The sequence below is a fragment of the Aedes albopictus genome, chromosome 2, assembly GCF_035046485.1.
Source record: "Aedes albopictus strain Foshan chromosome 2, AalbF5, whole genome shotgun sequence".
NCBI classification, from domain to species: domain Eukaryota; kingdom Metazoa; phylum Arthropoda; class Insecta; order Diptera; family Culicidae; genus Aedes; species Aedes albopictus.
Genome location: NC_085137.1, coordinates 496,053,595 through 496,077,051, shown reverse-complemented (window position 1 = coordinate 496,077,051; position 23,457 = coordinate 496,053,595). Strand labels below are relative to the sequence as shown.

The following is a 23,457-nucleotide window of genomic DNA, read 5'->3' as shown; positions in this document are numbered from 1 at the left end:
ATCCGCCATAGGTAGTACCTCGGCTACAGCACTAGGCTTCGCGACTCCGAATCACAGAAACGACTGGTACGACGGCGAATGTGAACAGTTGAAAAACAAGAAGAATGCAGCATGGGCGAGAATGCTGCAATACCGTACGAGGACGAATGAGTCACGTTATAGACAGGCGCGGAACAGGCAGAACTCAGACTTCCGGATGAAGAAGCGCCAGCAGGGAGAACAAGATCGCGAAACGATGGAAGAGCTGTACCGCGCTAAGGAAACACGGAAGTTCTACGAGAAGCTGAACTGCTCGAGCAGAGGCTTTGTGCCACAAGCCGACATGTGCCGAGATAATCACGGGAATATTCTCACGAGCGAGCGTGAGGTGGTCGAGAGGTGGCGGCAGCATTACGATGAGCACCTCAATGGCGACGTTGCAAGTACCGAAGGTGGCGTGGTAACAGATCTAGGAGTATGCGCACAGGACGAAAGACTTCCGGCCCCTGACCTTCAAGAGATTGAGGAGGAGGTTGGCCGGTTGAAAAACAACAAAGCCGCTGGAGCAGATCAACTACCAAGCGAGCTTCTAAAATACGGTCGAGAAGCACTGGTGAGAGCACTACACTGGGTCATTACCAAGATTTGGGAGGAGGAAGTATTACCGGAGGAATGGATGGAAGGTATCGTGTGTCCCATCTACAAAAAGGGCGACAAGTTGGATTGCGGGAACTACCGCGCGATCACACTACTGAGCGCTGCCTGCAAGATACTCTCTCAAATTTTATGCCGCCGTCTATCACCGATTGCAAGAGAGTTCGTGGGGCAATATCAGGCTGGATTTATGGGTGAACGCGCTACAACGGACCAGATGTTCGCCATCCGCCAGGTGTTGCAGAAATGCCGCGAATACAACGTGCCCACACATCACTTGTCCATCGATTTCAAATCGGCGTATGATACAATCGATCGAGAACAGCTATGGCAGATTATGCACGAATACGGATTCCCGGATAAACTGATACGGTTGATCAAGGCGACGATGGATCGAGTGATGTGCGTAGTTCGAGTATCAGGGACACTCTCGAGTCCCTTCGAATCTCGCAGAGGGTTACGGCAAGGTGATGGTCTTTCGTGCTTGCTGTTCAACATTGCGTTGGAAGGTGTAATAAGGAGAGCGGGGATAAACACGAGTGGGACGATTTTCACGAAGTCCGTTCAGCTGCTTGGTTTCGCTGATGATATTGATATTATTGCTCGTAAATTTGAGACGATGGCGGAAACGTACATCCGACTAAAAAGTGAAGCCATAGACGAATCGGACTAGTCATTAATGTGTCGAAGACAATGTACATGATGGCAAAGGGCTCCAGGGAGGAATCAGCGCGCCCGCCACCTCGAATTTATATCGACGGTGATGAAATCGAGGCGGTTGAAGAATTCGTGTACTTGGGCTCACTGGTGACCGCCGACAACGACACCAGCAGAGAAATTCAGAGGCGCATTGTGGCAGGAAATCGTGCTTACTTTGGACTCCGCAGAACTCTACGATCGAATAAAGTTCGCCGTAACACGAAGTTAACTATCTACAAAACGCTGATTAGACCGGTAGGACCGACGCGCCCTTGGAGGTTTCGAATGGAAGGGGCTGCGTACCACCTACGGCGGAGTGCAGACGGAAGACAGGACTTGTAGGAGGCGAATGAGCCACGAACTGCATCAGCTGCTAAGAGAACCAACCATCGTCAACACCGCGAAAATCGGAAGGCTACGGTTGATGGGTTACGTCATCAGGATGTCGAATAACAAACCCGACTAAAATGGTTCTCGAGAGTCCCGACGGGTACAATAAGACGTGGTGCGCAGCGAGCTAGGTGGGTCGACCAAGTGGAGGACGATCTGCGGACCCTACGCAGAGTGCGGAACTGGAGACAAACAGCCATGGATCAAGCAGAATGGAGACGACTCCTATGTACAGCAGAGGCCACTCCGGCCTTAGTTTGTCCGGTAAGGTAGGGTATGACCCGGAAGCATGAGGTTGGAAGTTGTGAGGGCCAGAGCTATGTTGGACGCTCCTTGGCGACTCACCATTTTGCAGCCCAGTGTTTTTCTGCGGTCGAATGTAATTATTTGATTTTGGTATATTCTAAGGTTAAAATAAAAGAGCAAACAGGCCTTCTCTTTTTAATATTGCTCTATTTGATCTACTCCGTTATAGAGTTATAAATTTGCAAAATCTAACAGGTAGCGTTATTGAACCCATTATGTCGTTATCTGCATTGGTTTAAGATTGGTAATCTTGACTACAACCCATTAACTGGGCTAACTGGAGCAACTGCTTTTAGCTACAACTAATTCTTTATGATCGATATGCAATTACAATCACAATTACTGCGATTAAATGCTCTACCTTCATACATTGTTGTTAACAAAATTCCGTTCAAAGCTTTCCGAGTTTTGGTGGAATGGGATTAGCTTTGGTTGTTTGAGTCCTTCGCCCAGAAGTAACCCCTGCCTGTAGTAATGGGTATATACGTACAATCAGTGCAACGTCATCGATAAATCGACCACAGCACGTTGTTATCAATTTCACACCACCCAACAACAATCATCGTTATCGCCGTTGGGAAACCATTGCAACCAGGTTACATACCTGCCTCCCCCGTTTGAAAATGTCGCGACACCGCACACGACACCAGTAGAAACGATGTCGTACAAAGCACTCAGTCATTCAGTCTGCGCTGTAGTTTCGATGGTCTAGAACACGAATCGGAAGCCAAACCGGATTGTTCGAAGTGAAGGGAACAACTGCCCGTTCGGAAGAATCATGGAGACCGTGGTAGTTCCGTTGATTCTGCTAATCCTGCTATTGAGTACCCTGTCTGCGGTATGTGTCATGGGCTCTCTCTAAGCTCCAAAACTCTTGGCAAATATTTATCTTGAACATCAACGCGTGATAGTGACGTTGTAATAATTTATCATTCTGTTTTCAAAGTATTCGTTCGTCAAACGCCTTCGACGGATTCAAAAACTGCAAGCTCAAGGTGAGTGTTGTTTGTACATATTTATCCCAAAATTTCCAAACAGTTGTGGACACGGTATTCTACATCCAGTGACGACGTACTACTTTTCGAAAAAGTCCCTATAACAGATAGTGGCGCAAAGTTGCATCATATGGGTCTCAAGTGGCATGGCGGCGATTGCGGCGGCGTCATTCTACCAATCTTCGACTTCCTCCTTGAGTTTATAGTAAACATCAACTATCGAGACTACTAGAAATAGTGTGCTTCCTTGTGCATGCATCTATCCAGTTCATTCCTAGACGAATTGTGGTTTTGAGAAGAATACAGCCCAGTTCTGCAGAGGGGCCTGCGCGTGCCAGTTAGGTATTGTTGTTATAGTAAATAGTAGTGGAAACCGTGACGAATCGAAATGGATGGCCAAGCGATCGCACTTTTAGTTCCCATCGGCGCAATGGTGATAGTTTTTGCTTACCTCGCCGGGGTACGTACGAAGGCTGATGCCGTGTAGTTTTTTGTTCGAATTGGCGCATTCCAAAAAAGTATTAGAAAATATTTCAACAATTTGGTCCAAATTTAGACAAATGTGCATATTTATCGATGATTATATAAGTGTTTCTCTTTTTGCCGTGCGTGTTAAGTTCTTTTTCGTGAGATATCGCCAATTGCAAGTCGCAGGTGAGTGAAGTGCCAGTAAAGGTTATCAACCAAATTAGAAATCGATTAAGTGTAACACATAGACGACTATATGCACATACAAACACAATAAATATAGCAATGGTCCATTCAATCAAAGTTGACAAATGCAGCGACTTCGAACTCGTTGCTTGTTATGTTATATTATATTTCCGTATTACGAATTAAATACGTTGGTAACTTTAGGTGCTACTAACATTTTTTGTTCCGTGAAACTCGCGAAGCCATAGTCGACCAGGTAGCTACTTGAATTCTTGGTGGGCTACAATTCGTTGAAGAAGCATCCTTCTTCAATGAACTCGGTCCTGAACCAATCGCTTCCAGCCATTACCTTATTTACCTTCGAGGCCATAGAGAGTTCTATTCGAGACATTCGAGCTGCAAGACGCCTTTTTCACCTCGCTGAGGAAATCGTTATCGCACGCCACTAAAGCTCCAAGGTACGCAAATTCTTCCACTATTTCGATTTTTTCACCATCTATCATCACTTCGCTACCAACATCACCATTGGAACCCCGATTTCTACCAACGATCATGTACTGCGTCTTGCTGATCGTTAAACCAATACTTGCTGCCTCTCTTTCAAAAAGGTACTTCCACAGCCCGACGGTCGCCACTCGTATACTTGATTTCGATCTATCAAGCGTTGCGAATCAGCAAAGATTTTTAAGTACAAGATAACCCACTCTTGCATTTTCCATACTATCCCTCGGCGAACGGATTCATTCGAAGACAGCGCTACTTTCGGCGGGAGATCGAACCATTTGAACAAAAATAATCGAAGTAGCTATGGTTTCTGCTGCGTCGTAGACGTCATTTCATTTTGAGAGAGTCGCAGTTTAACGTAGCTTGCAACTCAAAGCAAAGGTATTGAATATCAGTTTCCATGAAAAAGAGCATAAAACTTGATTTTATTCAGTGTTTATGCGGATGGTGGAGCATTTCATACTCAGCCGCTGAATAGCAGAACAGACGCTGTTTGAGCCGCATCTCCTTGGTGAACAGACGCTCGAGACGTACCTCCCCAATTTAGCTGAAGTCAGAAGGACAACACTGCCCAGGCGGCACTACCAGCTAAGCACACAACTCTTAGCTGGCGGTCTCTGTCATCGCTTGACCCGTGGAAGCATGAGGTAGGAACTTGTGATGATCTCAGAGCTATGTTGAACGCTCTCCTTTTCAACTCTCCGTTTTGCAGCCCACATTTTGATTGGGGGATCGGTCTTTCCTCATCGACCAGTGCACAAAGTGGCATGGGTTTCCGGTGATGGCGTCACGGAAAATCAAATCGACCACATCTGCATCAGCCTAAAATGGAGGACGGAGCCTTCTTGATGTGCGGAACAAACGTAGCGCCGACATTGCGTCCGACCATCATCTCCTAATCGACGAGATCCGACTGCGCATTGCCAGGATCCAGCGACAGGAGGAGAGAATCGGGCGCCGGTTCAACACACGCCGACTGGAAGACGCTGCGGTGAAAAGGTTCTTCTTTGAGGAGATAGAGAACCGTGCTACGAATATTCCAGCAGATGGAAGCGTAGAAGATCAATGGAGCGCCATCAAGAACGCCTTCATCGCCACCGGCGAGAAAGCATTGATACCTGGAGGAATATAGAGGAGCGAAGGAACGCCAAAGCCGCGATAGAGCGAGCGAAAACTCGAGGAGCCAAAGCCGTAGCCCGTCAACGCTATTCGGCTCTCGAGAAGGAAGTGAAACGCTCATGTAGACGGGACAAAAGAGCGTGGGCGGACTCCCTAGCCGTCGAAGGCGAGAAAGCCGCATACACCGGCGACATCCGTCTCCTCTGATGTTTCATGTCACCTTAGTGGTACTAAGATTAATGCTACGATGCCCGTGAAAGATACGTCTGGACAGGTACTGACCGACCCGGCTGACCAGTTAAAACGCTGGTTCGAGCACTTTGGAAACCTTTTTCAAGTGTCGGTCACGCCACCAACACCTCAGCATGATCCGCCAAGGGTTCGACGCATTACCCGTGTCAAAACCAAAGCTTCATCAGTGCAGGAGATAGAAACAACCATCCGTAGCATGAAATCGGGTCGATCGCATATCAGCTGAGATGCTCAAAGTTGACCCCGTAGTATCCGCACAACTACTGCATCAGTTATTTTGCAGCATATGGGAAACCGCGACATTTGCGGCCGACTGGATGCAAGGCGTCTTATGTCGAATTCGTTTTTGAACCTGGGTTGGAACTGGATTGGCGGAAAATGTGTAAACAAACAAACGTCAAACAAACTTTAGTACAAGCGAAACCGAAATCGGGTTGGGGTTGAAACTGTGATCTGATCCAGTTCCAACCCAGGTTGGAACTGGATAATAAAGAAAAACGGCATTAGTAAAGGTACCCAAAAAGGGTGACCTGATTGTATGCGATAATTGGCGGGGCATCATGTTACTGTGTATTGTTCTCAAAGTCCTCTGCAAAGTGATCCTTAGCCAGATACAGGAGAAGATTGACGCAACTCTCCGACGGCAGCAAGCCGTCCGGACGATCCTGGAGCAAATCAATGAATTCCAAGAGTCTCTCTATCTGGTGTTCATTGATTAAATGTGGGAAGCCCTCAGGCGCAAGGGTGCCTGAGAAAATCATCGGCCTCATTGAAGCACAGTACAGGGCATTTTCGTGCAAAGTACTGCATAACGGTGTTTTATCCGATCCCATCCGGGTCGTTGATGGAGTGAGGCAAGTATGTATACTATCACAGGTACTGCCCCTCATCGTAATCAACGAGATCCTGGTAGGTGCGATTGATCGTGAACCAAATCGTGGGTTGCTGTGGCCGCCCATTACCATGGAACACCTAAATGGCTTCGAATTGGCTAATGACGTTGCTCTCCTGGTACTCTGATATGCAGATCAAGCTTGCCAATTGCTCCTCGGTGGCAAGGCTATCGTCAACGTCAACAAGACCCAATCGTTGGATGTAAACACGGTCAACCCTTCCAGCTTTACGGTAGCTGTGCAATCAGTGGATAATGTTGAAAGCCTCCAATATCTTAGTAGCCAAATGGCAGCTGATGGCGGCACCAACATCCACATAGGTGAACGAATCAAGAAGGCGAGGGCTGCTTTTGCGAGTTTAAGAAATGTATGGAAAAACAACCAGTTTAGTCGACGCACCAAAATCCAAATTTCCAACTCGAACGTGAAATCTGTGCTGCTATACGCCAGTGAAACCTGGTGTGTATCAGTGGAGAACACTTAACGGCAGCAGGTCTTCATCAATAGATGCCTGCGGTATATAATTCGTGCATGGGGGCCTCACAATAGGATCTCCAACGTGGAGCTCCATAGTCGATGTCATCAAAAGCTTTTACAACTGAAATTCGGAAGCGAAGGTGGAGGTAGGTCGGCCACATTCTAAGCAGGGGCGAAAACAAAATCTGCAAGCCACCTTTAGATTGGAACCCAGCAGGGCATCGCAGCAGAGGCAGACCCAAAGGCTCATGGCGGCGAAGCCTCAACAACGAAATCAAGCAAGTCGACAGTAATTTGGCCTGGCCACAGGTCAAGGCGATGACGGGCAATCGCCCAGGATGGAGATCTTTCAATTTGGCCCTCTGCACCAACGTGGGTGCCCAGGATTGAAAGTAAGTTTGCTGAAGCGAATCAAGAAAGATGCAGCCAAAGGGTGGTCGTGATAAAACATGCGATTGTATGGATATAAATATGTTGTTTAAAAAGGTCGTTTTTTGCGTGACGATATATACATAACATATTTGGAACTAATATGAACATGCCTATAAAATAGCAATACAAAAAAACTTACGTCCCACGTTATGAATGGCATTTGATACAAAAATGATTGCTTCCTACATGTTTATGAATACATACTTCCCTTATATTAGCGTAATGGCCAATTTTTATACAAATATCAATACGAAATAGCCAATATTAGCGCATAGTATCAAATTGTAGCATTATTAATGATACGTTTTATTATTTGGGACTTCAAGGCATGCTTTTATTATGAAATATGATGGTTTTCTATAGAAACCCTGATTTTTTAAAAGTAAGGCCCTTTAAAAGGGCGTAACTCAGAATTTCGTCTAACGATTATTTTAAAAATGTGTTCAGAAGTGTAGGAATGATAAAGAAAGAGCATGACGTTCCATGTTTGATTTGCAGAAGCATACTTCTGTTATGAAATATGTTTTTCTATAGAAACCCTGATTTTTTAGGGGTTAGGCCCTTTAAAAAGGCGTAACTCAAAATTTCGTCTAACGATTTTTTTTAATTTGTCCAGAGGTGTAGGAATGATAAAGAAAGAGAATAGCGTTTCAGGTTTTGATGGTATTTTTTTTTTGATAATAACGGTAAATGAAGCACCGTGGGATAGGTATAAAGAAAGTGTTGTATCCAGTCGCAATAAGAGCATACCAGCCCTGCGACTTATGATCTGTCGATCGGTTCGAAGAGATGAACAGAATAAAGAATAGCTCAGTCTACGTTTGAGCGTGCATAACTAAACATCTCGGTTTTAGTTAATCCCTCAGTACCGAAACCTCATACCTCTAATCTTCGGTTAGATCAGTGGCGAACGAGGTGAAAATTTTCTTTTTAAAACGGGTTTCACTAGATATTATCCGCGTCGAAATCCGCGAAAAGCGAGTGATATCGTTTATTTCGATCCCCGTGGTGTGTAGTGAGCAGTTGGCTGACGCAAGGAATTTGCCGCCATAGTGCAATTCGCATATCGCCTAGATCACCTCAAGTGTGGTTGATCACCTGTAGTGCGGTACCTGTTTATTGCCTACAATTGCTCTGCAGAAAGTTTTGAAATTATTGAAAAGCGAAGTGTTAACGAAATCGCTATTTCCAGCAAGTTTAAGTCAGCACTCATCACTCGTTTAAAAAGTTTAGTGATTCATTGGTTTGTGCTGGGTGTGATATAATTATCCACCATTGTTTTATTATCTCCAAAAGGCTTTGTGAGTTTGTGACCTGTGTAAACGACCGCCAACAAAAGCAACAGGAGGTCAATAGTGTGCACTGGAGAGCTAATAGATAGTGCGAAAACGTTTTTGATCTGCTTCAGCGTGGTAAGTGGATAGGGTAGATTCGGTAATTGTTGCCTCTGCCCATTTGGACAAGTTTTGTGAATCGTCTGGAGTTTCGTCGTGCAGCTATCAGGTATGTGGTTTGTTTTATTTGTTTTTCGGTTTGTTTGTTTGTTTCGATAATTTAAAGCCATTTATGAATTTGAAAGTTGTTTTTGGTTGATTGTTTAAGTGTTTTTAAATTGACAAAATTCTTTGAATAAGTTGTAAATTTGGCTAAAAGTTTGAACTGTTTCTGATTTTGATTCACGTTTTATTATCCAAAGTTGACTATTTAGATTTATTGTTTTGTATCCTTTGTTTTAATTTGTATAAAGCAATATGCCATTGGTGAACAGCATTGACCCATACGTTCCGGGCGCCATTCCGTTCTCGCAGTACTTGGAACAATTGAATTGGGTACTACTTCATCAGAAAATTCCTGCTGATGAGCACAAGGCTACTTTTTTAGCTTCTTGTGGGACAGAGGTCTACTCTGAGCTTAAACTGTTGTTCCCAGGTAAAGATCTTGCTGATATTGAGCTCAAAGAACTGACGGATTCGCTTAAAAAGCGGTATGACCGTAGCGAGAGTGATCTTGTACAGCGTGTGAAGTTCTATGCTCGATCCCAAAAGCCGGGTGAAAGAGCCGTTGATTTTGTGCTTTCAGTCAAGCAATTGGCTGAGTATTGTAACTTTGGTACTTTCAAAGACATGGCTATTAGGGACAGGTTAGTCTGTGGTGTTGCTAGCAAGCAGCTTCAGGAGCGATTGCTTGATGAGGAGGAGTTAACTCTTGCGAAGGCGGAGAAAATTATCGTTAACCGCGAGCAGGCCGCTGAGCGATTGACGTCCATCAATGGAGAAACAGCTAGGGTCAGCGTAGTAGAACGTCTAGGAACCAAAAGGGTTGGATTTCAGCGTGAGCCAACACCTACTTCATTCCGTGGTCGTCGTAGGAGCCGTGACAGCTACAGCAAGCGCAACAGCAACGGTAGCCGCAGTCGCAGCAGAAGCGTTTCTACCCCGAGGAAGGGCGGAAAGAAGACCTACTTCTGCAATTACTGCCGCAGGAAGGGGCACACCCGTAAATACTGTTACGACCTGAAACACCAGAAACCATCTGTAAAGTCAGTCGCCGTGGTGCCAAAGAAGCCGGATTTGTCGGAGCGATTAAGAAGAGCAGCTAAGTCGTCGGAATCGGAAGAAGAAATGGACGTTTTGATGATTTCCGCGTCGCAACGTTCCAGCACTAGCGCACCGTGCCTAGTCGAAGCATGTGTGGAAGGTGAGATCCTGCGGATGAAGATCGACAGTGGATCTGCCATCTCCGTTGTCAGCAAGCAGACATACAATCAACGCTTCAAATACAAACCGTTGGACAGGTGCAATCTTAAACTGGCAGTTGTTGATGGCGCGCGTCTGTTAGTTGCGGGTCAGATCATAGTGTCCGCGAAGGTCAACGGACGGAGCGAGAAGCTTGCGTTGGTGGTGTTGGAGAGTGCAAAGGAGATCATTCCACTGTTAGGCAGGGATTGGCTTGACATTTTCTTCCCAGCTTGGCGAGATGCATTCCGAGGACCGATGCTAGTGAACCATACCAGCGTTTCAAAGGAGGACAGGGTTGTTGAAGATATCAAAAGTAAGTACTCGAAGGTTTTTGACAGCGACTTCTCTGTTCCCATATCAAGTTTTGAAGCAGATTTGGTACTCAAGGAAGATAAACCTATTTTTAAACGGGCCTATGATGTTCCTTATCGTTTGCGTGATCAGGTTGTTGAGCATATAGAAACTTTGGAACGGGATGGAGTGATAACTCCAATTGAAGCAAGTGAGTGGGCTTCACCTGTTGTCATCGTAGTTAAGAAGGATAAGGGAATCCGTATGGTGGTTGATTGTAAAGTTTCTATCAATAAGCTCATAGTACCAAACACCTATCCGTTGCCTGTGCCTCAAGACTTGTTTGCTTCGTTGTCTGGTTCAAAAGTGTTTTGCTCTCTTGATCTGGCAGGAGCATATACCCAATTACGTCTTTCCAAGAAATCCAGAAAGTTTATGGTGATCAATACGATCAAGGGTTTGTATTCGTACAACCGTTTGCCTCAAGGAGCGTCTAGCAGTGCTTCTATTTTTCAAAAAGTGATGGATCAAGTTTTAAAAGGTTTGGAAGGTGTAGTTTGCTATTTAGACGATGTTCTAATAGCCGGGAAGGATTTTGAGGAATGTGAGAGGAAACTTTATTTGGTCTTGGACCGTTTGGCTAAGTTCAATATAAAAGTTCATTTTAAGAAATGCAATTCTTTGTTTCCAGTTTGCCTTATTTGGGACATGTGTTGACAGAACAAGGATTGTTACCTTGTCCTGAAAAAATTGAGACAATTCGTAGAGCCAAGTCTTCGAATAACGTCACAGAGTTGAAGGCATTTTTGGGTTTGATCAACTATTACGGTCGATTCATTCCCAATCTATCCTCCCGCCTTAGTCCGCTTTACAGTTTACTAAGAAAAAATACAAAATATGTTTGGAATGATAATTGTAATAAAGTTTTTGAAGATTCCAAAAGGCTTCTCTTGAATCCAAACTTTTTGGAATTTTACGATCCTGACAAACCAATTGTAGTTGTTTCGGATGCCTGTGGATACGGTTTAGGTGGCGTTATTGCGCATATTGTTGGTAAAGAAGAAAGACCAATAAGTTTTACTTCGTTTTCACTAAATGATGCGCAAAAATCGTATCCAATTTTGCACTTAGAGGCACTTGCAGTGGTCAGTACGATAAAAAAGTTCCATAAATTTTTATATGGAAAGAAATTTACAGTTTATACAGACCATAAACCCTTGATCGGAATTTTTGGAAAAGACGGCAAAAACTCCATTTTTGTAACTCGTTTACAACGCTATATTTTGGAGTTATCGATTTACGATTTTGAAATCGTTTATCGACCGTCAGCAAGAATGGGTAATGCTGATTACTGCTCCAGGTTTCCGTTGCCAGAAGAAGTTCCACGCGCTTTGCAGAGAGAATACATTAAGTCAATCAATATTTCCGGTGATATACCCTTGGATTACAAGATGATAGCCAGAGAGACACAACACGATGAGTTTCTTCAGCAAATTTTATCTTTCTTGAAGACTGGTTGGCCGAAGAAACTTGGTCGGACATTCAGGGATATTTACTCCAATCACCAGGATTTGGAAGAAATAGATGGTTGCTTAATGTTTCAAGATCGCATAGTAATTCCGGCAAAGTTGCAACACTGTGTTTTGAAACTTCTTCACAGAAATCATTCAGGGATCACTAAGTTTAAACAGTTAGCTAGAAGGTCGGTTTACTGGTTTGGAATCAATAGCGATATTGAAAAATTTGTAAACCATTGCAGAATTTGCAGTCAAATGTCTGTTGTTTCAAAGAACTCGACACAAACCAGCTGGATTCCAACAAGTCGTCCTTTTAGTAGGATCCATGCAGATTTTTTTTTACTTTCAACAAAAAGTTTTCCTTGTTGTAGTCGACAGCCATTCGAAATGGCTGTAGGTGGATTACATGAGATACGGTACGGATGCTACTAAGGTAAAAAGCAAATTCATGGCTTTGTTTGCAAGGTTTGGTCTTCCCGACGTCATTGTGACCGATGGAGGCCCTCCGTTCAACTCCAAATATCTAGTTGACTTCTGGAGTCAACAAGGTATACAGGTTTTAAAAAGTCCACCGTATCATCCCTCCAGTAATGGCCAGGCCGAACGGATGGTCCGTGTCGCCAAGGAAGTTTTGAAGAAATTTCTGCTTGATCCTGATATGAGAGGTTTGGATATTGAAGATCAGATTTCATACTTTTTGTTTAATTATCGAAACATTTGCTCAGAAGACAATCAATTTCCTTCTGAAAAATTGCTTAAGTTTACACCGAAAACGACACTGGATTTAGTCAATCCAAAGAGCTGTTTTAAGAAACAATTGACAACTCACACTGGCGAGGAACCTCTTATCAATCGGAGTGACAAACCGGTTGTACCGGATAAGTTTTCTCAGCTGCGACATGGAGAACCAATCTACTTCAAAAACTTTAGGACTACCGAAGTTAAGAGGTGGTTGGATGCCAAGTTTTTGAAAAGGCTGTCTCCAAACGTATTTCAGGTTTCAGTCGGAGGTCGAATCTATTCGGCTCATCGCGACCAGCTAAAGTTAAAGCCACGGCCTCCCAAGACACTTGTTTGTGGGTGGAAGCCTAGTAGGAAACGGCCGAGAGAAGACGACGAAGAATACAGCGACGAGTCAGACAGTAGCGATTATTACGGATTTTTAGCAGACTCATTCATCAACGATTCACAACAGCAACAAACAGTGGAGGTCGGCAATAGTTTGTCGATTCCTTCAACTAGCGGCAATAGTTTGTCCAAGCATGTAACAGGCAATAGTTTGTCTAGAGACGAGATGGCGTCGAGTGGCAGTAGTTTGCTACCTTCATCAGGCGATCAGATGCCTATGAGCGCAAGTTCTTGTACACCAACAAGTTCGAGACAGGATGACGCGTTCGGAGTGTCGTCCAGCGATAATGGACCGTTAAATCATGGCTCAAGTGTGCCGTTCGATTATCAGAATCCCGTTAGTCATCAGAAACCATCGAATTCTCGAAACGTCGTGCAGCCAAGGCGATCTCGTCGATCGAAGCGTCAGAAGCGGAACAATGAATTTTATTATTATTAGAGTTTAAGTATATTATTTGAATTTGTTAAGCCTGCAATATCGAATTTTAATTACAATGTTTAAGTCAAATCTTAAGAGGAGAGAACTGTTGTATCCAGTCGCAATAAGAGCATACCAGCCCTGCGACTTACGATCTGTCGATCGGTTCGAAGAGATGAACAGAATAAAGAATAGCTCAGTCTACGTTTGAGCGTGCATAACTAAACATCTCGGTTTTAGTTAATCCCTCAGTACCGAAACCTCATACCTCTAATCTTCGGTTAGATCAGAAAGCATGTGTTGTGCCTATTATATATTGGTTACTGGCTGATACGAAACGGTGCTTAGAATCGTCCCAGGCGCTTCAACTTGCGAAGGCTAAATGTGCCCAATGGTGGTTGTGAGGTCGTGATACACGAGTGTCAATAATGTTTTGCATCAGTCTCTGGTGGTCGGTGAAGAGTTCTACAATGTCATCTAGATCAATTTCAGTATCACAAAAATGTCAATCCCTTGTAAGGAAAGCAGAGCTTCGTTCATAGATAGCCGAAGCTATCGCTATTCTGATCAAGTTTTTCATCGACCTCAAAGAAATCACGTATTATTTTTGCCTCGCAAAATACTTTCGACCTCCAGGGAGGCCAGTTCACATTCAAATGGAGACCTGAAATTGTGAAATAATCGTTTTAAGACAAAACGATCGATTTTGAAATGTTGAATTCGTTCGATTTCAAAATATTACAAAACAATCCAAACCAAACTATCTGTATATTTGTGAGACGATAACTGCCGTGTTCTGAACTTATGTTCTATACTTCCAGCGGCAGCGGCCCAGAATCCAGCCATAATCTACACGATACCCACCAATGCACCTTCCTCAACGCCACAACGACCCAATTCACTATTCCCAAGCCGGCCAACTTCATACTATGCGCACTCCACAGGTAATATTCTTTAAACTATTTAAATTTATCAATTGGTTCAATAACATGTCCCTATTCCCCTAGACTTGCCACCGTCCTACGAAGATGTGACAAAGGATAGTCCTGTCGTGGTTATCCTTCCAATGGCGGAAGATACGGCACCAACATCGACCCAAGCCACGGCGGCATCGACGATGACGACGGCGACGACAACGCCGAGCCACGCTCCAGCAACGATAGTTCCCACCAATACCTCGACAACGACGGCGTCTGCTTAAGAACAACCTCTAGTTCAAGTGCTGTGATAACAATAAGTTCTAGTCTAATTTCCGTTTGATTTTCCATATTTTGTGTGTTTATTGCCCTAAGAAAAGTGATTTGATTGTGTAGAACTAGCCAGTATTTAATAATAAATATCAACAAGTATTTGTATAAAACACAACCAACTAAAAAAGAGCATCTTTAGAAAAGAAAACAAATTGGAGAAACGAAACAAAACAAGACAAAAAACGGTTATGAGAGATGACTACTTATCTTTGGCGGTGGCATCAACCGCGGCGGCTTTTGGCTGTAGCATTTCCGCTAAACTTGGGCCCTTGCGGCCGTACGGATCGTCCGGCAGAAAGAAGGCATCCATCGCCCACGTGTAACCGGCCACTCGCGTTTCGATGATCTTTTTCCAAGCTGAGGATGAGAATTTCAGAAAACAGAGGGGAATCAAGTCAAGTGTGAATAGTAAGTGTAGTGTTTTAGTTGAGTTGAGTGCACTTACAATCATTCTCTGCCAGCAGGTCACGAAAGTTGTCGTTGGAGATGACGACGCCATCGAACTTTTCCGCCACGGAGATGATCAACCGGTCGTCGTAGGAGGACGATTTTTGACCCGGGAGATTTTTGCTGGGCGCCAACAGGATGTCACCCTTTTTATACAGTTCCTCCAGGAGCCTGTGGTCGGTGGATTTTTCCCTTTTCAGTCTGAAAGTAGTCGAATAAACAAGAATGAGCTCTAATATTGGACGTAACTGATATTTTGTAAAGCGAAATAAATCATTAAAAAAAACTGTGGACAACATATGAGTATGGCAACACTGCTGTAAGAAAATATGTAGGTATATGCTTTGTAAAATAATGGAAAAGTTTCTAAAACATCCTCAACAGCAAAAAAAAACTTTATAATAAAAATAATAAGACATTTCAGTAACGGAATCAGTTGCAGTCCCAGAATTTCTTTTAGAATTTCTGTCGGGATTTCTCTTGAATGATTTTTCCTTCCGGTGTTCCTCACGAGATTTACCCAAGAGTTTCTACCGCGATTTAACCCAGAGTTTCTACAGAAGTTGGTCCTAGAATTTCTACCAGAGTTCCTTCAAGGAGCTTTCACAAAATTTCCTGTAGGAGTTCCTCTCGGGAATTTTTCCAAAGATTTTCCCTGTATTGATCTTAAAGTTTGTGACGGTATGTCTTCCGAAGTTCTTTCCGTTATTTTTTGAAGAAATTTCCGTGGGCTTTCATCCACTTTCACCCAGGATGTCTACCGGAGTTTCTCCCGGAATATTTCGTAAAAGTGGGTATTCTCCTATTTTTTTTAGTTTCACCTGAGATTTCTCTCGGAGTTTTTTCCTAGGACTTCTCAAAGAAGGTTCCTTTCGGTGTTGCTCTCGGGATATCTCTGACAGTTTTTTACGATTAATCTTGGACTTTCTCCCAAGATTTTTTTCGGGGTTTCTTCCGGAGTTCCTCCTTGTAGTTTCTATAGGAGCTTTTTCCGATATTTTTTCATTTTTTTGCGCACGATATCTTTTTTACCATCACCGAAGAATATTTGAAAAAGTTCCCGGAGAAATCCCTGATGAAGTTCCTGGAGAATACTCTGAAAGAGTTCCTGGGAAAACATCTAAAGGGCTGCAGGAATTCCTGAAGGAGTCCCTGAAAAAAATCTTTCCAGAAAATACAGGAGAAATTTCTCCAGCAATTTCAGGAGAAATATTATAAAGAATTCCAGGAAAGAAGAAATTTCTGAACCAATTCCTGGATGAGTCCTTGAAGACACTCCTGGAGAAATTCCTGCAGGAGTTACTGGAAGAAATTCCAGAAAAAAAAATCCCTCATGGAACTCTAGGCGAAATACCTCTAAGAATTCCAAGACAAATTTCTGAAGGAATTCCTGAAGAAATCTTTCAAGAAGTTCTAGGAGGAATCCCGAAAGAGTTCTAGAAGAGATCCATCAATTCATGGGGATTCATGGAGAAACCCTGAGGTAATTTGAGAACAAATCCCTGGAAGAGTTCCTTGAAGGAGAAACCCCTCAAATAATTCCAAGAGAAATCTCTGACGAAATTCCTAGAGGAAATCAAGAAGAAATTTCTACAGGAATCCCTGAAATTATTCTTGGATAAATTACTGAAGGAGTTGCTGGAGGAATCTCTGAAGGAGTTTATGAAGAAATCCCTCAAGGAATATTCAAGGACAAATCGCTGAAGAGTTCCTGGAGACATCCCTGGAGAAGTTTCTGGAGGAATCCCCCAAAGAGTTACTGAAGAAATTCATGAAGGAATTTGAGAAGAAATCCTTTATGGAGTTCCTGGAGAAATATCTCCAGCAATTTCAGGGAAATCCCTCGAAGATTTCCAGAAAAATCCCTGAAGAAATTTCTGGCAGAATTCAAGAAGGAATTCTTAGAGGAAAACCTGAAGAATTCTTGGATGAAACACTGAAGAAGTTTTTGGAGTAATCCCTTAAGGAAAATGGAGAGAAATTCCTCGAAGAATTCCAGGAGAAATCTCTCAAGGAATTTCAAGAAATAATCCGGAAGGAACTGCTGGAGAAATCCCCGATTCCTAGAGGAATCGTTGAAGAAATTCGTGGAGGAATCCCTGGAGGAACTCCAGGAGGAATCACTGAAAAAATCTTAGAGAAATCCCTGAAGACCATGAAAAAATCCCGGATAAATCCCTTGCGGAATCCAAGAAGAAATTCCTGACAGAAACTGTTGTGGCACTTTTAGAATAATCCATGAATTAACGGCAGGAGAAACCTCTAACAGAACTTCTAGAAAATTTTTAAAGGAACTCCTGAATGAATCTCTGAATAAATTCCAGGAGGATTCCATGACTAACTGGAGTTCTTTCATTAATAGGACGCAATCAGTGAAGTACTAGATTGAAAGTAGTGAGCTGGATTTTTGTATGGTGAGATGATCAGTTCTCCATTTCTGCAATGAAATGGTGCAAACAGCGTAGGTTATATGGTTTCTTTCCTAATTTAATGCTGTTTGAGCAAAAGTTTAGGTAACTGTGTTGTTGAAGTTGCAAGAAATAAATTATACAACAACACAGTTACCCAAACTTCTGCTCAAATAGCATCAAATTAGTCAAGAAATCATATAACCTACGCTGTTTGTACCATTTCATTACAGAAATGGAGAACTGATCATCTCACCATACAAAAATCCAGCTCACTACTTTCAATCTAGTACTTCACTGATTGCTTCCTATTAATCATACATCCTTGTCGGAATTTCCATAAAGGCAATTTTATATACTCATACACTGCATATATTCATCGCAAAGCAAAATCCTATAGAAATATCAATTGACGTATTTCCGAGATAAAGGATCCTTGGAAGAATTGTTGAAGTTATTCTCGTAAGAGCCTTGAAACTATCACTAGAGAAAACCCTCGACGTATCCTGAAGGGAATTCCTACAGAAATTCTTCAAGAATTTCCTGGAGGAATTTCCGGATAACTCGCAAAAAAAAGGAATACAGTCAACTTTCGTTCGTTGCACTAAACTCGTAGCCCAGTTAGTGAAAGACTTTCACTAGGTGGGCTGAGTTTTGAGCTGTCAAATAATCTCTAACAATAGAGATTCAGGGCTACCAACCTTGACAAATCATGCTTCACGTCAAAAAGTGACGTTTGACTTCGTTTTAACTGGGCTGTAGCCCACCTAACGGGCGCCCAGTTAAAACGTAGCCCACCTAAACGTAGCCCAACGACCGAAAGTTGACTGTACTTAGAAAAATCCTGGAAGGAATTCTTGACGAATCACTGGAATATATATAAAAAGCAATGTCCAGAGGAATTCCTAGAAAAAATCCTAGTGCATTTGCTAGAGAATGGAGGGGACACCGGGAGAACTCCGAAAAAATCTCTACACAAAACACGGAAGGAGATCCCTTGAAGAAATCCTAGGATAAGTCCTAAAACAACCCTTGAGGTACTCTCGAGTGAATTTCTGAAGGAGTTCCTTGTCAAACTTTTGAAATAATCCCTGTAGGGCTTTTTAGAGGAACACTCTCAAAACAATTTCGGAAGAAATCCCTAGAGGACTTTCTGAATTCATCCGTGGAAGTATTCCCGGAGCATTCCCTGAAGAAATTGCTGGGGGATTTCTGGAATGAACCTCTGGGGGACTTCCTGGAGAAATTCATGTAGGAATTCCTCCGGAAATGCCTGAAGGAAACCCTAGTGGAATTTCTGCAAGTATATCTGGAAGAATTCCTGAAGAAATCCCTGGAGGTAATCCTAAAGGAATTACTGGAGGAATCTCTAGGGGAATGTGGGAGGAATCCGTGGATAAATTTCGGAAGAAATCTCGTGAAGAATTCCTCACTTGAAGAATTTCTGAGCGACTTCCTGGAGGGATTTCTGGAGTAATTCCTGGAGGAATTCTTTGAGAAATCCCTGGAGAATATAAAAGAGGAATACCTAAAGCAATTTGTGGAGGAATCTTCGAAGGAAATCCTGAAGGAATTTCTGGCGGAATCTCTGTCAAAGTTGCTGGATGAATTCCTGGTGTAATTGGTGGGAGAATTCCTGGAGGAATCCCTGGATTAATTTCAGGAGGAATTGCTAAAGAAATTCCTGGAGAAATTTTTATAGGAATTTCTGGAGGAATCCCTGGTGGAGTCCCAGGAAGAATCGCATTAGAAATTCCAAGGGGAATCCCTAGTACAATCCCTCGAGAAATTTTTAGAAAATATTTTTTTCATGAATTTCTGGTGGAGTTTTTGGAGAATTCCTAGAGGGATAACTGGATAAATTCCAGGAGGAATTCCTGGGAAAATTACTGAAGGAATCCCTGGAGGATTTCCTGGAGAAGTTTCTGTAGATATTCTGATGGAATTCCTGGATAAAGTCATGAGGGAGTTCCTGCGATAATTCCTGAAGAATTCTTGAAGGAATGTCTTAAGAATTCTTGAAGGAATGCACAGTGGGAAAAAATAGGTATAAAACGCGAATAAATTCAATATCTCTGCTCGGAGTGGATGGATTTGAATGATTTTTTGACACAAACTGCAAAAATTTCAACAGTTTCAGATAAAAAGGGTGTCATTCGCCGCACGATCTGCATGACTGATGGTTCTTTTCCACTGCAGTCCAAAGTATAGTTAGGATAATGATGAAATTTCGTGAGCAGTTATGATATACATTCATACTCTTTCTTGCAAAATTTCATCAATTTTAATCAACTGGTTGGAAAGCTATCACTGCTGATGTGGGTGAGTACCGTCAGTGTACCAGTAGCCGCTCGTGTTCCAATAGCCGCTCACCGTCTTGAAAATGGTGTTTATTGGCATAAATTTGTATGATTGTCTTCATCCATGTATAATTCGGCACGCATATTTTAAATATCCGTGGAAAAAAGATTGAATTTTTGCAGGGAACTTTGTTTTCTACACTCGTGAGCGGCTATTGGAATACGAGCGGCTACTGGTACACTGAGGGTATTTGCGAATATTTTCCGTATTTTTCATATGCTATATATGCTCATTCATAACTATCGAATACCTCTGCCAATTTTTATGACATTTTCAAAGAAGTTAGTTAATCATGTATATATTATGTCCGTAAAATTTCATAATTATTGGAATAGTATTTTCAACAGTACAATCGGAACAATAAGAGGTGCTCACTAATTGCCGTCGAAAGGGCTAAAACCATGGTTAGTCCCAATACGTGTCTTGACTATAAAATTGTTGATAGTGCATCGATTTTTTTGAAATTTTGTCGATACAGTAGATGTATATTGAAAAGTTTGTGCTCAAAGTTTCAGCCATTTCCTTTGACAATTTCAAAAGTTACAGCGCTGACATGCTAAACCAGGTGCTGTACAACATTCATTTGCGCACGTTTTACTTTTACATTGCTACAACAAAAAGTATCGCACCGATCTTCATCAAATTTTGCTCAAATAATAAACATACACCAAAGAGTTTCCATTGAAAATTTTGGCCAATTTTATCGATCCATTGCAGAGTTACAGCCGTGTTTCTGTGTCCGGATTATTGCGGATACAGACCTTAAGAAGAACCCCTATGAGGAATACCGGAAACAATCCCATGATGAATTCTGTAGCGATCCCTAGAAAAAGTCTGAAAGAATCCATGTCTTCATCAATTTCCCAAACAATCCTTGGATTGTCTCGTAAAGAATTTTTGAATTAACTCTAGTAAAATTTTCTGAAAGAATTCCTGAAAAAAATCCTACAGAAATACTTCAAATAATTCTAGATGGAATTATTGAAGCAATCTTTAGCAGATTTCTTTGAAGGAATATATGCAGAAATCTCGGCCCCCTGCCCCCTCTGTCTACGCCCATGGAATTTTCTGAAGGAATTTCTGACTAAACTTCATGAGAAACCCATGACGGAGCTTTAAAGGAATTCAAGAAGGAAAATGATGGAGGAACTCGAAAAGTGCATCATGAAGGAATCTCAGTAGGAACTACCTACTAGCAGGGATGGGAACACTCACTTGCAAAGAGTTACACTCACTTGCTGTTTTCTCAGCTCAGCAGCGTGCAATCAAGAAACTATGTATGGGAGACTTTTGGCTTGTGGTTTTGTCTAAAAGTTTGCCGAATAAAGTATGGGTCGCACACGCATATCCAAGGCGTGAGGGAGCTGCGAAGGCAATTCTCCACGAGGTGAATGTAAATTACACTCACCTTGTGGAGAGTAGCTTTCACAGGTCTATCACGACTTTGGTATGGGTTTGCGAACCCTACTCTATTCAGCAAACTTTTAGACAAAACCACAAGCCAAAAGTCGCCCATACATCGTATCTTGATTGCACGCTTCTGAGCTGAGAAAACAGCAAGTGAGTGTAACTCTTTGCTAGTGAGTGTTCCCATCCCTGCCTACTAGAGATATCCTTGAACAAATTTCAGTAAAATCGTGTGATGGAAATTCTAGAGGACTTTCTGAACAAATTTCTGGAGAATCCCTGAAGTAATTCCTGGAAAATTATCAGATTATCTTCTGAAAAGCGCCACTCTGCGGAAGAGCATTATTTTAAGCCATCTTCTTCTTCTTTATGGCTCTACGTCTCCACTGGGACTTGGCCTGCCTCGCTTCACCTTAGTGTTCTTTGAGCACTTTCACAGTTATTAATTGAAGGGCTATCTTTGTCTGCAATTGCATGAATTTGTATATTGTGAGGCAAACACAATGATACACTATACCCGTGGAGTCAGCAACAAGGATGGAAATCTAGTGATCATGATCAGATCTCGAATGTGTCGCGGTTGAAAGGCATCGCGCGATCATAGCAACAACGATAACATTTTGTCGTCAAGCACCATAGCAAACTACGATCCGAGAAGAATGATTCGCTCGGCGTGTGCGGGAGCGATGCGATCGCTATCATGATTATTTTTAATAATGAATGCGATTTACGGGTGCATAAGAGGCCTAAATTGTGATGAATAAAAATTATCACGACTTGTAACATGATCCGATAACGGGTCATCACGCGATAAAGCGTGCATCAGATGCTTTGATTGCTCTGTGATACGAGCACGGTGTGAGGCGTCGGCATCATGCTACTGCAAGAACAAGGCTAACTTAGATTGTTTGTATCCTGTATCATTTATCGCTTGAAGTGATTTTTTTCCATCCTTGCAAGGTCCATGGTCAGCAATCAGCAAATTGGCCAACGCTTTTATTAATTGAATACCCTCTACCTTTTGTTTTGCTTGGGACGCGCAGTTCAGGATTACCAGTGACGTTGTTTCGTAACTTCTAAAATATTAAATGCTCCGTTCTTAATTTTGTTTCGACAATAGAGTTTAGAGACACTTCCCACCATGCCCAGAAGAAGTTCCAAATGGGTCCAATTTTTCCCTCGCGGCTTTGACGCAATCATTGCAGAGTGGGCATCGTCTAACGGAAAATGTCAAAATTCTTATTTTTCGCGATTTCAATCACTGTGGCATTGATAGTTTTGCCGTTGAAATCCACATACTTAGCTCTCGATGATGCTAATTTAGTAGAAGAGCAAAAAAGATTTGGTTGACAAGACATACCTGAATTGTGGTACTACAGCTTTCACCTCGTGTCCCATTTTTTTGAAATATTGTATACAAATATCTAGCCCTTTCACCGAGAATGCCTGTCCATACGTGTGCCTACATTTTGGAAACCATAGAAGTTTATTAATTGGTTGATATGTTTTATCAATATGTACAATGCTACTCACGCAAACGCAACGTTGTTGCCGTCGATGACAACGAACCGCTTCTTCGGACTGCTGCTACTACCTTCCCCTGGCAATTCTACTTCAACTTTCTCATCATGCTGTTTTTTCCGCGTGGGTTTTTCAATGGATTTACTCCGCTTCTTTTCTAAACCCTTGAACAATTTCTTCCTCGGTGACCGATTGAACCTTCCCTGGTTTGCATTTACAACCTCCACATCAAATCCAATCGGTATGAAATCCGCCGGTTCGATGCGGGTCTTCTGAGTGGAATTGCCACTCACTAGATCGATCACCTCCGAACAGAATATTACCGACTGATCTTCAACTTGCTTCGGCTTTGGTACGGTCAGAGAATCGCAGTCCACCACATCATCATCTTCCTGCTCATTGTCGTCTTCCTCTAAGGGAATTTCCTCTAGGTTAAACCTCCTGTTAAGGATATTCGTTTCGTCTTTCTTGTCTTCCTCGTCTTCATCTCTGATTTCGCCTTCTTCCAACGCGCTTTCCTCGACAACCATCACGCTCGGATCCCCCGTTTCCGGCACTTTGCTGACGTACCGAGGCACTTCCTTGTCGATGAAGCCGCCCGTAGTATCCACGTAGAA

The 23,457-nt window shown here is 42.7% G+C and overlaps 3 protein-coding genes and 1 long non-coding RNA gene across 4 annotated transcripts in view; 3 read left to right on the top strand and 1 right to left on the bottom strand.

The window, feature by feature from the left end:
* The window catches only part of LOC109408584 (septin-7), a 184,515-nt gene extending 169,704 nt beyond the window's left edge, over nt 1–14,811 (top strand). Inside the window, exons 13-14 of the mRNA XM_062854313.1 lie at nt 14,268–14,390; nt 14,454–14,811. Of these exons, the coding sequence (XP_062710297.1) occupies nt 14,268–14,294 (27 nt within the window). The 3' untranslated portion in view covers nt 14,295–14,390; nt 14,454–14,811. The remainder of the gene's footprint in view (nt 1–14,267; nt 14,391–14,453) is intronic.
* LOC134288690 (uncharacterized protein K02A2.6-like) lies at nt 9,106–13,672 on the top strand. Its single transcript, XM_062854318.1, has 2 exons — nt 9,106–12,910; nt 13,301–13,672. The coding sequence occupies exon 1, from the start codon at nt 9,106–9,108 to the stop codon at nt 11,098–11,100; it is 1,995 nt and encodes a 664-aa protein (XP_062710302.1). The 3' UTR covers nt 11,101–12,910; nt 13,301–13,672.
* LOC109408654 (endoribonuclease rege-1) lies at nt 14,702–23,457 on the bottom strand (the record flags this gene model as incomplete). Its single annotated transcript, XM_062854319.1, is given in 4 exon segments — nt 14,702–15,053; nt 15,142–15,344; nt 22,680–22,781; nt 22,853–23,457. Coding segments are annotated over 4 exon segments (1,068 nt in total), but the record flags the coding sequence as incomplete, so codon positions are not given.
* LOC134288692 (uncharacterized) lies at nt 14,967–15,593 on the top strand. The gene is made up of 2 exons (XR_009998095.1): nt 14,967–15,104; nt 15,161–15,593. It is a non-coding gene; the product is annotated as an uncharacterized LOC134288692 (long non-coding RNA).

Excerpts from the sequence above, each read along its gene's own strand:
- LOC134288690 (XM_062854318.1), top strand. The coding sequence starts at position 9,106 with ATGCCATTGGTGAACAGCATTGACCCATACGTTCCGGGCGCCATTCCG.